This window comes from Rhinolophus ferrumequinum, chromosome 12 (assembly GCF_004115265.2).
Source record: "Rhinolophus ferrumequinum isolate MPI-CBG mRhiFer1 chromosome 12, mRhiFer1_v1.p, whole genome shotgun sequence".
Classification (NCBI taxonomy): domain Eukaryota; kingdom Metazoa; phylum Chordata; class Mammalia; order Chiroptera; family Rhinolophidae; genus Rhinolophus; species Rhinolophus ferrumequinum.
In genome coordinates this window covers 30,064,245-30,080,050 of record NC_046295.1, presented here as the reverse complement: position 1 = coordinate 30,080,050, position 15,806 = coordinate 30,064,245, and the positions used below count along the sequence as shown (strand labels likewise).

Genomic DNA, 15,806 nt, shown 5'->3' with positions numbered 1-15,806 from the left:
GCCTTCTCTTGGCTGAGTTCTCTGCTATGTCTCAGGCAGCCCTGGTCAATGTGATCTCTCCTCTGCCAGCAGGATAACTTGAGTTTGTTCGCATGCCCCAGTCTAGGGCCCCTACAGAGAGAGCAGAAGTGTGCAAGGCCTCAAGTGAAAGGCTTTGAATTAGCATACCATTACTTCTGCTGTATTCTTTTGGTCAAAGCAGGCAAAGCCACAAGGCTAGCCCAGATTGGAATGGATGGGGAAATAGACTCCAGCGTTTAATGGGAGGGACTGCAAAGTCAAATTGCAAAGGATGTGGAAAAAAGGAGGCGTGGGTGAAGATTTGTGGGCATTGTTTGCAACTTCCCTTAGTGTGTGTGCATATCATGTATACATATATGAAAACTGAGAGCATGTGCAATTATACATTCTGCATTTTTCATCACCAGATAGGCTCCAAATCCACACTGCTAATTCAGTGCTGTGAGTATACTGGGGAGATTAAATGCATACTTGTATGAGAAGGTCCTCAAAAGGTATGTCGAACAGAGGAGCTACTCAATAAATTATACTTAAAAAGAAACAAAAAGAAAATGTAAGTTCTTTAGGCAACTGCTTAAATGCCATAAGTCCCATTTTCTGGTTGGTTTTATTTCTCCTCTGATTTCTTTCCACATTTATTCTCCTGGTTGATGATACCGAGGCATTCGTGATAGGAGAGCACCTGCCTCTGGGCCCCAGTTCAGCTTCTCAACAGCTCTGAGATCTTGGAAAAGTTACTGGACTTTGTACCTCATTTATTTCATCTATTTAATGAAAATAACAACTACCTCACAGAGTTATTGGGGAGAATTTAATTTCATCTATATGGATATGTGTTGGAAACTCTTAGATGTGTTACTGTTTCCCGGGAACGCTGATACTTTTGTGGAATTTCTAGAACATTTTCTTAACATTTTTTTCATATCCTCAGTGTCTCAAACTGACTCTAGCTTTTCTTTAAAAGAAGTTGTGTTTTTTCTTAAAAAAAAAACACACTTGATTTCTGCTTAGTGAATATTAAAGAAAATTAGACTGTCACAACCTTAGCCTACACACTAATCTTCAAAATACCGTAGCCATTTCTTTAATCTGAGGGAGCCCCCTTGCATAACGTCTGTCTCTCTGATCAGAAATGACATTCTTAACATCAATAGATTCTTAGGCTTTTCTGACAGGAAATATTTTTGAAGATGTATAATCAGTTATTGGGTATGCTTACCAATAAATTTTTTTTGCAAAAATAAATCAGAAATCCTATCAAAATAGCATTATGAAAAAAATCTGTTTTCCTTAGTACTTCCAGTGAAATGGTCATGCTTGGAACTTATGAAAATTTTTATTTAGATGAAGGCTGTATATTTTATTTGTGTGCTGGCCATCTTTCCAACCAGTCAGTTTGCATAAATCTCATGTCCTAAGCAGGAAGAAAATGGTTGTTGTCTAGAGTCAACCTTTTATCTGTCAAGTCTGTGTCACTTTTCTTTTCCCTTGACTGGCTGCTTCTACTTAGCACACCGTGTGAATTTCATCATAAACCTTTATTCCTTCTCGCTACCCACATGCATACCTACCCACCCCAAGAAAGAGGAACATCTTCCAAAAACTCCCTTTTGTTTTTCTTCACCGTTTCCTAGACAGTGAGTGAATAGAATTATTCCTCTCCCATTTTGATAATGTGTATCCATCCTCATAGTTCATTCATTCGTTTTTCATTCACTTGATCATTCATTCATTATTCAGCAACAGTGTTGTACACAGCCTGCTGGAGGCCGTGGATAAAAAGAAGTGAGTCCCGGCGCTGTCCCATGGATTTGCCCTGTCATAGGAGAGACAGCACGTGAAAGTGATTTTTGGCCAGGCCTTTAAGCGAGATGCAAACACAGGTTTTAAGAGCCTTGGGGTCGTGGGGGAGGAGACCACATGGTGCCTTCCTCCCTAAGGACCACAGCTGTGTGCTCTGACAAGAGTTAGAGTCAGGAGTGGATGAGATCAAGAACAGGACAGCGATGATTTGGGGCTGGATTGAGCCTTGTCATGTGAAATTAGGGTACTGCATAGCCATGTGCACCAATTACTGAGCACAGGAGGGAAGAGTGGTGTGTTCACCGGGGTCTCCAGTATGCTGTTCATTTCCTAAAATGAAGCCAGTTGCCTTTTGCTGTGAACAAACTGCCCAGAGTCTAGGTATTTTATGTACTCCGTCCTATTTTACAGCAAACCTTCCATGTACATATTATCCCTTCTGCAGATGCGCAAACTGAGGCTGATAAAGGTTAAGTAACATCCTCAGATCACACAGCTTTGTAAGAGGCAGAGCTCAGAATTCAAATCCAAACTGTACTGTCTCCTTAAAGGGTAAATCCAATTTTAATAACATAGATACAAAGGAACTAATATCACAGTAAAATGCAGTACTTGCAGTTCTGACCATGAGTATTTTTAAATGAGCTTGACAGAGAGGGACATTTGCAGAAAAGTATAGCCAGGATGAAGCTCTGTTTGTCCCGAATCCAGGTCACTCAGGGCCACCGTATGTGTCTACACAGCTTGTGAAATTTGTCTCCTAGAGTTAAGTGTAATGTATACAATCTTTTTTTTTTAACCTATACAATCTTAAATAGCAGTCGTAGGCCCAATTTTTGAGTTACATAACTGCAGATGGTGTCTTCACTCGTATATATTATTACATCTATATCGTTCTCTTACTTTGAAAGGTTAGACATAGTTAAAGAGGCTGGGTAGAGAAACAAAGTAGGGAGCTAGGTAATTATTTCGGCATATGTAACATACTCTGGCCTAGATGCTAAAGTAAAGGTTTTTACTTCAAGCAGTAGTGTAGATTCAGATCGCTACAGGCCTCTTACTGTTGTTGTCCTTTGCTAAAATGTTTGCACACCTAACTACACCGAAAGGCACAGAAAATTTTCCCAACCAACCCAGCAGTTGCTGGGAATGATTTCAAGGAGGAAAATATCCTCTTGTTTTGTTAGGCATTTGAGAAACAAGCTGGCTGAGCTCACGCTACAAGTAGCAGACCCTTAGGAACATGTTTGTCGGGAGTTGCCCCTCGTCCAAACCATGAGCATCTTTGTCCTTCGTTCCTTACTCCAGGCCATCATCTCCTGCCTGGACCGTTGTAGTGAGCTCCACCAGCCCCTTCTCCACCTGTAGCCATACAGACATAGATCATTTTTTCTTTGGTACCCAAACCCCTCAGTGGCTTCCTTTGGATCACAGGATCAAGTCCAGACTCCTTAGGATGACATAAGAGCTGCCCCCTCCCTACTTCCTTCCCCCCCACACACACAACAGCAGGACCTCTTGCAGTTCCCAGAACAGCTGTTTCCTGCCTCTGGGACTTTGCTGATGTCCATCACTCTGTGTTTCATTGCCCTCCTCCCCTAATTCTGCCCATGAATATGAAGTCATGCTACAGATGGCATGCTAGAATATGTCCCATCAGCCTTCTAGCATGCCGTCGGAGCACATACCTGTGTGAGTGTGTTCTAAGGAATAGGACTCAAGTTTTAATGGTTTTTGTATATTTGAGTCCCCAGCACCAGGGGAAATGCTTAGTGCTCAAAGGCTAGTGACAAATGACTGTTGACGGAATTAGTGAATTAATGACTCCCTGGGCCTGTCTTCGGTGTCTAGAAGGATTTTTCCTTCTGAGTTTTTCATCAAACAGCACTTTACTTGTCCCCTACAAGGTACTTTAGCCCTTTTTTTGAAATTCACGGGGGGAAAAAGGTAAAGCCTCTAATAGAACTGAGATTCTGAATGACACTGTTTCCCAATGATGTTCTAAGTATCCCTGCTGGAAAATCCTGGGATTTAATGAATCCTGGCTTTCTGTAGGTTTAGGTGACATGTCCGTCTAATGTTCTTGTCTTGGGGACTGTGAGCTGTGCCTGCCAGGACCCATTTATCAAAGGGCCTGGACCTATCCAAGTGCTTGATTCAGGGCCTTCTCGTGGTCAGAGCTGCAGGCATCAAATGAATAAGGTCCATGAATGAATGAGACCTGGAGTCGGGGAGAAAGGGGGACTCGGTGCTTGAGAGCAGGCTTCTGCATAAGGTGGGGACTATCGTCTCTGCCTGCCAGGAATGGGGTTTGTAGGAGTTCCTGAAAGGGGAACAACAGCCTTATTGTGAAAAACGAAACAGACAAAAATCTCGAAGGACAGTACAATAAACTAACATTTCTGGAGTACTTACCGTCCTATAAGCCAGGCACTCCGCCAAGCGTTTTCAGGAAAACCTTTATCCTGAAGCCTTCTGCTTCCATAGCATGGTGTGGAGAGCTAGCCGCCGTGTTCCTGGAGGGCTATGAACACGTGTGGAAGGAGAAGAGTAGAAAAAAGAAGAGTGGCACCTGCAGCTCATGCGTGTGGCCCTTCATGACTATGCAGCTGTTATTACCATGAGTTGATAATGGAACTTTATCCTTAATGCATAATTTTAAAATGAAATGATCTGTCTTGTGGATTACTTTTACATTTTCTAGTCTAAAGCTATTAGTTCCGCTTCACTACCAGTCCTCACAGAGCAGCTGGGTGTATTGTGGGATTGAGCAAATGAGTAAATGGGTTCATGTTCTTGACGCCAAGGTTCTCGCTGAGAAGCAAGGGCCGTACAAATACAGGTGGGGAGGTGAGGAGGAGCCCCTGGGCATGAGGAGAGCTTTCACCGTGAGCTCACGGTCCGTACCATGTACACATGTGTCTCTGCATGTATGTGTATGTATGTACACATGCATATATTTCCTTGCTCTGTCTTTGGAAAGGGTCAAGATGCAAAGATGGCTCTGTAGTAATTAGTAATAAACACACCTAAGTACCTGCATCTTCATCTCTACCATCACTGCCCTCTAAAACAAACCACATTCCTCAGGGAAATGCTAATTCCAGGGCTGGGGCAAGATGCTTCTGGGACATCCTGTTAGGCCAGAAAGTAAGGAACTGCTTTAAAAAAATAAAAAAGAGATGTCTGAACGACAGAGGAAACAGCTTGAATAGGCCTCTGTTGGCCAAATCTGGGATAATCTAAGCACCAAAATAGTTAAGTATAGTATTAGTTATAAACAACTGGGGAGGAGGAATTATTAAGTCAATACTGATAATGGATGGAAGGATGGAAGGTTGTGGGGAGAGGAGGAGCCTCCTGCTTAACAAACGCCAGGTGCCAACTAGTAAATGCAGAGGGCGTGCTGGGGCAGGAAAAGTCAGTGCGTCAGCGGCACTGCAGTAAAGACTGGGTCAAGCAAGACTCATCAGTGGATGCTAAATCTAAGAAGTGTATGGGAACAGGATATTCACATTGTGTTACACTTTCTCCCACAGATTGCTTATTAGTTGTAAGGGAAAAGGAGTAATTACAAAGTGGAGATTGGAATGTTCTTTGACCAGGATAAAAATGCACAGCACCCCTGAGAGGCAGACAAATGCCACGTGCCTCCAGGTGTGATATCCTGAGAACACAGCATCAGCTTTGTAGTGTTCTGGCCAGGAATTGCAACCTGGATCATGAGGAAACATCAGACAATGCTCTATTGAAAAAGCAGGGGGAGAGACAACTGTATCCTTCCCAAGTATCACGATCATAAAAGACAAAGAAAGACTGGAAATGTTCAAGATGAAAGGAGGCTAAAGAGATGTGGCAGCTAAATGCAGTAAGTGACCCTAGACTGGGTCCTGTACTTGAGAACTGGGGGTCGGGGTGCCATCAAGGTCATTATTGGCTCAACTGACAAAATTGAAATAAGCATTGTAGACTATTGTATCGATGTTAAATTTACTACAGGTAGTAACTGTAACTGTTACATAACTATGGCTTTATAAAGGGAAATAAATGCCTATTCTTAGAAAATACCCACTTACATATTTAGGAGTCAAGGCCCATAAAAGGTCAAATGGTTGGTGGTGGGGGTCTGTTTATATATATAGAGACATACATATATGCAAAAAAAAGAAATGATAAAATGTTAATAGCAGTAGATAACAATAGATGAATCTGGGTTAAGGCTCAGAGTATATGGGTGTTTTTGTACCATTTGTAATTCTTGCAACTATCAGATTTGAAAGTATTCCCCAATAAAAAGTGAAAAAAATTTAAAAAGCTATATCATTACCAAGTCAATGATTCTTTTCTAAATAAATGTTTTTTTATTTTCCTTTCTTCTTCTCTATCTCCTCTTTCTTTGCCCCTCTTTAGAAGTCCAAGGCTGGTGAGAGGGGCATCTCCGTGGGGCAGACTGTCATCACGAAGCATCGGAACACCCGGTATTACAGTTGCAGAGTGATTGCCGTGACGTCACAGACCTTCTATGAGGTCATGTTTGACGACGGTTCCTTCAGCAGAGACACATTTCCTGAGGATATCGTGGTGAGTAAGCTCCTGGGGTGCCTGCTCCCCAGTTTACTTTTTATGTAACTAAACCAGCTGAACCTTTTAGGAATCTTTCTTTTGACTTTCGGAGTAACTCATTTCACTTACTACTTGATTCAGGCGTGCTCTTTTCTGCAAAGAAATACTGTTTTCTAAGAGGTTGCTTAATCTTCATCATTCTAAATAGTTAGTAGCCAGGTGAACTTGGACTCCTCTTCCCAGATTTTTTTTTTAATTAAATGAGGAACGTATGTGGCCAGGAAATAAAATACGAATTCACCTCTTCTTTTCTGTTACAAAGTGTTAGCACATTTGAATCCTTTATTACTACTTTTTCTGTGTGCTTAACTGGAGAACATTGCTTTTATTAATCTGACCTGACAGTGACATCTGTGATCTGACAGAAACATCTGTGGGTGTTTCATACGAGAATAACAAAAATCACACAGAAAAAGACTGTGACTTCACTGAGTTTCTTCACTGTGATCTGGAATGGAACGTGTGTGTGTGTGTGTGTGTCTGTCCACTTGTCTGTCTCCTCCGTCCGTTGTGCCCTCAGTGAAATACATCAGGGCTTATTCAGGGAACGAGTGAATGTACCTTGGGAGCTTGTTTTTAGCAGGATATTTCTCAAGAAGAGCACTTTCCACAGATGGTTTTTTGAAATTGAGATCAATCACATAACTGGGATCAGAGTTAGTCCAATGGTCATCTTGTTATCCCTTCTATATTTAAGAGAAGTATCATTTTGGGAGCCACGCCTCAGTAATGTAGTTGTAACTTCCGCCTTATTCTAGGCCTGTTGATGCTTTGTTCTTTGTACTTGGAGAGACGTTTCTTAATGACTCTGTAGTAGTGATGATTATGCGTCACGTGCAATTGATAATTAAATGTAACCATATGCAATTGCTTATAGATATTTCTAGAACTTCGGTCTCCTGTGGCCAAAGACACATTGATTTAGTCAGCTTTGTTGCGCTAACTTCTCTATGCTGTTAAGAGGGACAAGTTTGTAAACAAAAGTGACCTTATTTGGAAGATTTTAAAGCAAATGAATTTAGACAAATTAACAATGCCAGGACTCGGTCGTGCACCAAGAGGGTGAATCATGCTTCTTTGCGGATTTGTGGCTGGAGCCACACTTTGCTGCATGGCCACTGCCACTGCCGCTGCCATTCATAACCAGCAAGCCTTAGATAATAAGCTCTCCTCATTAGAATACATCATCCTTTTAAGCACTCAGCCCACAGTCACTGAGGACCTGTGTGCCAAGCATCACACTGCTGGCAAAGATGGTGAGAAAGAAGGTGCGATTCCTGCTCAGTCTAGGGGGCAGGCAGGATGGTAAATGGGTGTTTTCTGTAAGTGCGATACTTACTATAAATGAACCAGATGCAACTTACCACCTGTGGGGTCCAGAAGAATGAGTAAGAGACTCCCCAGGGTTAGTAGGGCTGACAGTTCCTGATGTGCATGAGCACATTTCCTCCTCACAACCTGATGTGCTAGGCATTGCTGTTCTTACCATTTTGCTTCTGAGGAAACGGAGGCAAAAAGAGGTAAATAACTGTCCCAAGATCACACATATCTATTAATAACAAGTGTCAGAAAGAGTATTTGATCTCAGAGTCTGACTTTAGAATGCCTGTCCTGAACCCTGGGGAAGAAAGGACCTTTAAAGCAGGAGGGGAAGGGATTTACAAGGGCACAAAAGACCTGAAAATATACAGAAGACTGAGGCCCTTGGCTTTCGCCAGCCCTGCCCAGGGTAAATACTTATTTCAGAATCAGCCTCCTTTTGTGCAAACTGAATGCTGAACCTGCAAAAGAGAGCAGACTTGGGTGGGAGTGTGGTGTGGGTGCGATAAAAGACTCGTGAGCACTAATCCCCAGACCTGAGCAAATAGGTAGGTTTTTGTCCATGCTAGTATTTAATGAATCCGAAATTCCCTTTCACTTCACAAGCCTCCAAACACCCAGCCATTTTTAAGCTTTCCTGGAATGTCTTTAACTTGTACATTGGAAAAGAGTGTCTGTGGTCCTGGAAGTTGTTTGAAATTACACAAGTCTTTTCTTTGACACCTTCTGTTCCCACCCTCTGAACCCAAACAGGTTTGGTTTTAAATATGTATGGGTGTGAGAAGAACATGGGCTCTAAAATTTATAAGATTGTTTGGAAGCTCTATGGCATTAAAATCAACAAGAATGAAAAAGCAAAATTCTTTACAGCCTGATTAGTATTGCTCAGTATATTTGGTCAAGGCTTGTGTGTGTGTGTGTGTGTGTGTGTGTGTGTGTTCATGTGTGTGTGTGGCCATAGCCCTAGCCTTGGAGGGAGGGGCAGCACGTGCAGTGGCATGAGTGGCAAATATCAGAGACGGAGATTTGCCCTGAATTTGTGAGAATGAGAATTTCTTAAGCAAAAAAAATTACAGTCATCCGCGAGCAGGTCTTCTCTCCTTCATCCAATCTTTACTCCCTTGATATTCCCCCACCCTATCCCATCTCTTACATTTTTGGTTACTTTTTTCAAGCCTCTTACATCAAATAGGAATGTTTCAATTATGTTGTATTTTCAAATTTCACATACTTTCTGATAGTATCACGATTCCTTGGCTTCTGTGGCCTCTTCCTTTTGTTATCTTGGTGCTGAAAGAGACGTCCCCAGCTTTACTTCTTTGGAGACTGTATAGGACAGTTTTCTTTTTTTCTTATTATATTGTGTGACTCAAGAGTTCTCCAGAGAAACATACCAGTAGGTGGTGTGTGTGTATGTATTTAATATAATAAATATGTATAGTGTGTGTGTGTGTGTGTGTGTGTGTGTGTGTGTGTGTGTGATTTATTGTAAGGAATTGGCTCGCGGTTATGGAGGCTGAGAAGTCCCAAGATTTGTAGTTGGCAAGCTGCAGACCCAGGAGAGCCAGTGGTGTAGTTTTAGTCCAAGTCTGCGACCCAGGAAGAGCCGATGTTTCATTTTGAGTCTAAAGGCAGAAAACAGCTGAGCCCCAGTTCAGAGAGAGTCAGGCAGGAGGAATTCCCTCGTGTGTGTGTGTGTGTGTGTGTGTGTGTGTGTGTGTGTGTGTAGGAGGGTAGTCACCACGTTTTTGTTCTATTCAAGCTTTCAATTCATTGGATGAGGCCCAATGGGGAGGGTAATCTGCTTTACTCAGTTTATCAATTCAAATATTAAACTCATCCAAAAACACCCTCACAGACACACCCGGAATAACATTTGACCAAATATCTGGGTACTCTGTGGCCCAATCAGTGTGACACGTAAAATTAACCATAACAAATACATTATCCTGAGGCGTTTTAGAAGATTTTTTTAGCTTGTGGTACCAGAATCTCTGACTGTATAGCAGAGTATAGTTTCCTTCTCTATGAACCATGAGCACATTGTCGGTCAGTTTGTAGCACTCTATGTGTAGATCCACTCCTTTACCATGTACTTCGCCTGGGTCATCATCTAGGGTCCCGCAGACGAAATCATAGTATTTTAAGGCAAGCTTTTAAAAGTTAATGGATTATCGAGGTTTGCTTGGGGTCTGTATTGCTCACTGAAATTATTGAAAGCTACCTAATTAAATGCCTTTGTAGTATGTCACCTAGACTTCAGTTTGAGATAGGGGAATTCGATGTTGTATTTTAAGATGTTGTATATAATTAAGTCTATTATAAATATATTTACATGTAAATTATGTTGATTCCCCTATGATATAATGTAAATATGTTTACAGAACCATTTTTTAGGCCATGTGGCTTAATTGCTATAATCATCCCACTTTCACTTTTGATATTCATGTACCATCAGAACTGTCTTCTGGAAGATGAGACTCTGCTTGGTGCCCTAATGTGGAGTTTCATGAAGCGATAAGGAAAATATAGTCAGGTCTGTTTCTGTCTCAGTGTCTTGCAGATGGTGGCAGAATAATTATTTGTTAGAAACACTAAATGCATTTCACATTCCTCAGAGAAATCTTGTTTTCACTAGATGACATACCTGTGGCATCTGAAACTGGTGGTAGAAAATGATTTTTCCTTCTGTTTGTCTGAAAACTCTCTAATCCACACAATGTGCTTATCAGGTGTGAGTGCCGCAGGGAAGGCTCATCTCGAAAGTCGTGTGACGTCAGTTACTGGCTACTGAAGAACTAGCTTCTCTGAGCTGCGGTCCTTGCTAAGTAGAGCGGTTATAAGGGTACAGCACAATTTCAGTTTTTTAACTATGAAAATCAAATTTAGAATATCAAGTTTAATCATCCCAAACTATTTATGTGTGACATAAATATCTTCCCTTATGAAGCCTGACGCGTTAGCAAAGAAAGTTCCATTCCTGTATTTATAGAGTCACTGATTACAAATCATTTTATAAACCCGTAGAAGAGAAACATTTAATGCAGGCTGACCTATCCATGTTTGAAACTAAATTTGCCAGGCATTAAAATGCCTATGTTAGGATTATGTGACAAGAGAATATTTGAAGCAATATAGAGAAACATCCTTTGTACTACTAGGAAATTTATTTCCATACCTAGGTATTTTATGTCTGTGATAGCCATAAAAATGTCCAAAAATTTTTCTCAACAATACACCTGCAGAATGTGTGTATCAACCCAGTTAAACTCAGCATGCAATCTGTAGCTGTCAAGGGCAGTAATAAAAGATGTATTGCAACACGCCTCCATCTGTCAGTCTATGAAATTGCGACACACTTCCTGATGAATTTTTTTGTCTCCTACTATTTTGATGGGAATGAAAGTTGCCCACCCGAGAGAACTCAATGAGCACAGAGATTCCAGGGCCCCCTTTTAACCTCTGCTAAAACCTGCATCTTCTGGCGTGCCCATGTTGACAACTAGAATGATGACTGCTTCCTTTCTTCTGAACTTAGACCTCATTTTGAGGGAGGAGGTTGGTGCAGCTTGCTCTGGGTAGTTCCAGGATGAACTTAGCATTCACCACTGGCCGTGAGAAGAGAAACAGGACCATTTAGAAATTCGACAGCAAGAGTTCGTCAATGAAAATTCCATGAGGACTTGCTCCATTTTTCAGCCTCTGTTGAAATGTGAAAGAAGTATGAGAACTCGTCATGATTTTAGGTGTGGATTGCCTTGGCCTTTAGTTTTTCTGGACTCTGTGATGCAAACTGAAGTTCTTAGAGGTAATTATTGCCTGAAGTTATAGGCAAATTGCTTAAACTTTGGAGCCTCAGTTTTTTTTTTTCCACCATTAAAAAAGGAATAATAATTTCCACCTTCTAGGATTATTGGGAAGACTAAATGAGCTAACTGATCTATAGTAGGCACAAAACCGCATTTTTTTGGATATTGACTTCAGTCTGTAGAACTCTTATTTTCCCATTTTCCTCCCCATCTAGTTTATGCTACCTTTTCTGGTCTTGATGCAATTTGTTTAGAAGACATATCCTTACAATTTTGTTTCTATTTGTTAAGTTAAACATGTGCCTGTATGTGTGAGATTTCACTACATCAGCTTATTGTTTCCCTTTGGTGTAGGTATAGGGGGACTCTGGATGTTCTTGAAGCCAAAGAAAATATCTGGGGAGTGGTGTTGGAAAAACTAAGAAAAAGATCATTCCCAGTAATAGTCTATGCTGTGGATCTTGGGAAGTATTTTTGGATTCCTATGGGCGCCTGTATTTTGAGGTACCCTGGCTTTTCAAGTCAGGTGGAAGTCACGCCTCATCCCAGACCATCTGTGTTGGGTTTGCTCCAGGCTAATGCCCCTTACCACCCCTGCCCCCCACCCGCGCCATCCCAACACCACCATGGTTCTTCTAGAATCAATGGAAATTGGCCAGAGAAGGCTCTAGATACTTTTTGTTGGTTGAGGATTCTTCAGGTATGCGCCACATGGCACGATTGGTGCCCTAACCTCTCTTTCTTGACTGAGGAGCTGAGAGCCTGTGAAGTGGAGGCTTTACCATATTCCCATTGATTTTTACTTCCTTGGGAAACCTTTTATACATGTAAAAGTGTATCTGTTATTAGTTAGATTTTAATGAACATTCAAATAAAAATTGTCTAAGCCTTTAACTTCAGCTGACAAATTTTATTTTATTAATATGCCTAATGATTTTTGCATAAAAATAAACTCATTTGTTCCTTGATTTATAAAATGTATAAATTTGACAGATCAAGTCCTATTTTACATTTTACCATATACCATTTTACATTTAAGTAATCAAATTTTCTTGGATATCTTAACTGTGATTGTAGATTTAATATATACTCGTATGTCACAATTTTTCTAAGCACTTAGTACCTGTAACTCACATTAGTTTAGTTGTTCAAATTCTCCTAAGTATTTCAAACGTCTTCAAAAAACAAATAACACATAAAGCAGTACAATATTTACAAAACACATTACTGTACTTTTATAAACACAACCAACAGTGGACAGATTGGATGTAATTGGTAGATAAGTAAAAAGAGTTACCTACTAAAGGGGAATAGTGTTAAGTATCTTGACTAGTTTAGTAAGAAAAAAATAAAAGAACCTCAAGGCTATTTACAGGCACAGAGTCTTGTTGTACCTTTGAAGACTAAACCCACAGTTGCTGGGCAGGGATTCTTTCCTGATTCATCAGTTCTCTAAACCATGTGCCTTTCACTGAGGTCCTAACTAGTCTCATAAATTTCATGAACTATCTCAAGTTAGTGGGTTGGGTACCTACCAGGTCCTGGGATTTTGCTCTCTTTTGTGTAACTCTTCGGTGGCTTTTTGCCTTAAAGCCTGGGGCGTACTAATGGAATGTTGAAGCCCTTATTTGAGTTGCACTCCCTTTCTTCTTTATAAATTTATGATCTCACGGACCACGATTCCGTAGCCATCATATTGACAATTTCCATTTAGCACCGATGACCCTCTGAAGAAAAAGTATGTCTTTTTTGCCCTTATGTCCTATGCAGGAGATTAACCAGTTGCCTTGAAGACATGTTGTCAGTTACGTTTTTCTTCAAATATATACCTTCCTCACTTGACAGTATTTCTCTTATTTCTCTTTTGGTAATTATCTCAAGGTGATTGATTTGGGGGACTTATTCCCAGGAGACAGGCTCTTGGTGTTTCTTTCCCATCCTTTTCTTTTTAAGAGGACGCAAGTATAGCATCTCATCTTTAGTCTACCTTGAACTTGAGGACAATGTTATTAACTTCCAGGACTTCACATCTCCTTTCAGTGCAGAGCTTACACCCAAAAGTGATAGCCACTGTGAACCAAATCTGTATTTGGAAATATCCAATGATCTCATTCTTTTTGATCTATGTGTTCACCACTGTGCTAGGTACCTTGAGGGAGTCAAAGATGTTATAAACGTAGGTGTCGGAGTGATCCTGGGTGTTCTGGAGGCAAAATTAAAGTACCCGGATGAGTTTGGAAGACTTAAGAAAAATGTTCCCAGAAACATTCTGTGCCATGGGATCCTGGGAAACTCCTGGATTTTTAAGTCGGGTAGCCATGTGGACATTATGTTATAGTGGCAGAGACCAGGCTGACGAAGAGACACCTGTTGTCAGTGAGCCCTCCTCAGCTATGAGATATCATTCTAGCCCATCTGTGTTATTTTGTTCATCACGGATGCCCCTTACCTCAGCCCCAACCAGAAGCTGGTCTGAAAGATTTTACAAGAAAGATACCCAGTAATGTTTATTGAAAGTAATTTCAGAAGTGGACGTCATCACGATGGGCCAGATGTTGAAGGACATTACAATGGGGAGGAGGGAGATGAGTTGGGTTACTGACCTGGAAGAATTCTTTGTGTATTCTAGATACAAGTTCTTTGTCGGATGTTCTGCATTTTTTCTCCCCATCTGAATAAGTTTTCATGGTATGAATATACCATTTTGTTTATCCATTTACCAGTCGATGGACATTGGATTATTTCCAGTATGTGGCTATTGCTGTAATGCTGTTATGAACATTTGCTTTCAAACCTTTGGGTGGACATGTGTTTTCTTTTCTCTGGGATAAATCTCTAGGAGTGAGATTCCTGAGTTATATGTTAAGCATATGTTAAGCTTTATAAGAATCTGCGAGACTGTTTTCAAAAGTTTCTGTACCATTTTGCATCCCCACCAGCAGTGTATGAGGTTTTAGTTTCTCCACATCCTCACCAACACCTGATATTCAGTCTTGGATAATAACCATTCTAGTGGCTATGTTGTCATAAGTCGTATCTCAGCGTGACATTAATTTTTATTTCCCTGATGACTAATGATTTTGAGCACCTTTTCAAGTGCCTGTTAGCCATTTATACATCATCTTTGTTGACAAGCCTATTCACGTATTTCACTTATTTTTTAATTGAGTTACTCGAGTTTTTATATTCTGTAAATTAATTGTTTATAAGTTATATGATTTATAAATATTTTCTCCCAGTTTGTATCATGTCTTCACTTTCTTAATAGTGTCTGAAGAACAAAAGTTTTAAATTTTGATGAAGCTCAGTTTATCAGTAGATCCTCTATGGATCATGCTTATGGTTCATATCTTAAGAAATCTGCCTAATTCAAGGTCACAAAGATTTTTCTCTAACGGTCTTTTCTAGAAGCTTTATACTATTAGGTCTTATATTTAGAATTACGATTCAAGTTAATTTTTGTGTGTAGTGTGAGGTCTGAGTCTTAAGTTCTGAAAAATGAAAACCATACAATTTAATTTAATGAACTGTGATAAGGATTAAATGAGAGAAGATTTGTAATCATCATAGTTTAGCACCTTACACATAGTAGGCGCTCAGAAAATGTGGTTCCTTTCTGCTCCTTGACTTAACTTTCTCAAAATTGCACTACAGAATGGAAAAATCCATTTCAGTTGTTTCTCTTAGTATTCTGAACTTCAAGAAAGCCGTGTGCACATCTCATTTGCAGATCTACTTAACATAAGGAGTATTTTGGAAATGTGTATTTTATATGTCTCCGGAAATTTAATTTCAGTATTATAATTTCTATACCTTTAGAGAAAGAGTATGAAATACCAGATAAAACAGTGGTTCCTTCTGCAATGAGATTGTAAATACGATAAATGTGCTTAGACCTAAAGAAACACTTAAATGTATTTTAGAAAGTGTTTCCAAGATCGTATTTCAAACCAGGATATGTTTTGTTTTTCCAAAGACAGAAAGAAGGAAGGGAGGGGGATAAAAGGAAAAGAAATTTTTTTGTTAGGAATTTAATGGAAATTAATGAACAAGTGCTTACTTAAACAAGAAATTAACCTCCAAATTTTCCATTTTAACTTGAACTTGTCTGTCATAGCACTTATCTCAGTTTGATATGTGACATCCACTTAGCTTTGAGCTTCTTGAAAACTAGGACCATGTCTGTTTGAATTACTAGTATGTATCTACTTCCCAGTACAGGACCTGGTT

At 40.2% G+C, this 15,806-nt stretch overlaps 1 protein-coding gene across 6 annotated transcripts in view; it reads left to right on the top strand.

Moving 5' to 3' along the window:
- The window catches only part of KDM4C (lysine demethylase 4C), a 347,582-nt gene that overhangs the window by 303,369 nt on the left and 28,407 nt on the right, over positions 1 to 15,806 (top strand). For 5 of the 6 annotated variants that reach the window (XM_033123278.1, XM_033123280.1, XM_033123279.1 and 2 more), the window contains one exon: positions 6,235 to 6,405. In XM_033123278.1, coding sequence (XP_032979169.1) covers positions 6,235 to 6,405 — 171 coding nt within the window. Of the gene's footprint in view, positions 1 to 6,234; positions 6,406 to 15,806 lie in introns of those variants that run through there. The other variant, XR_004424679.1, reaches the window with a different exon arrangement.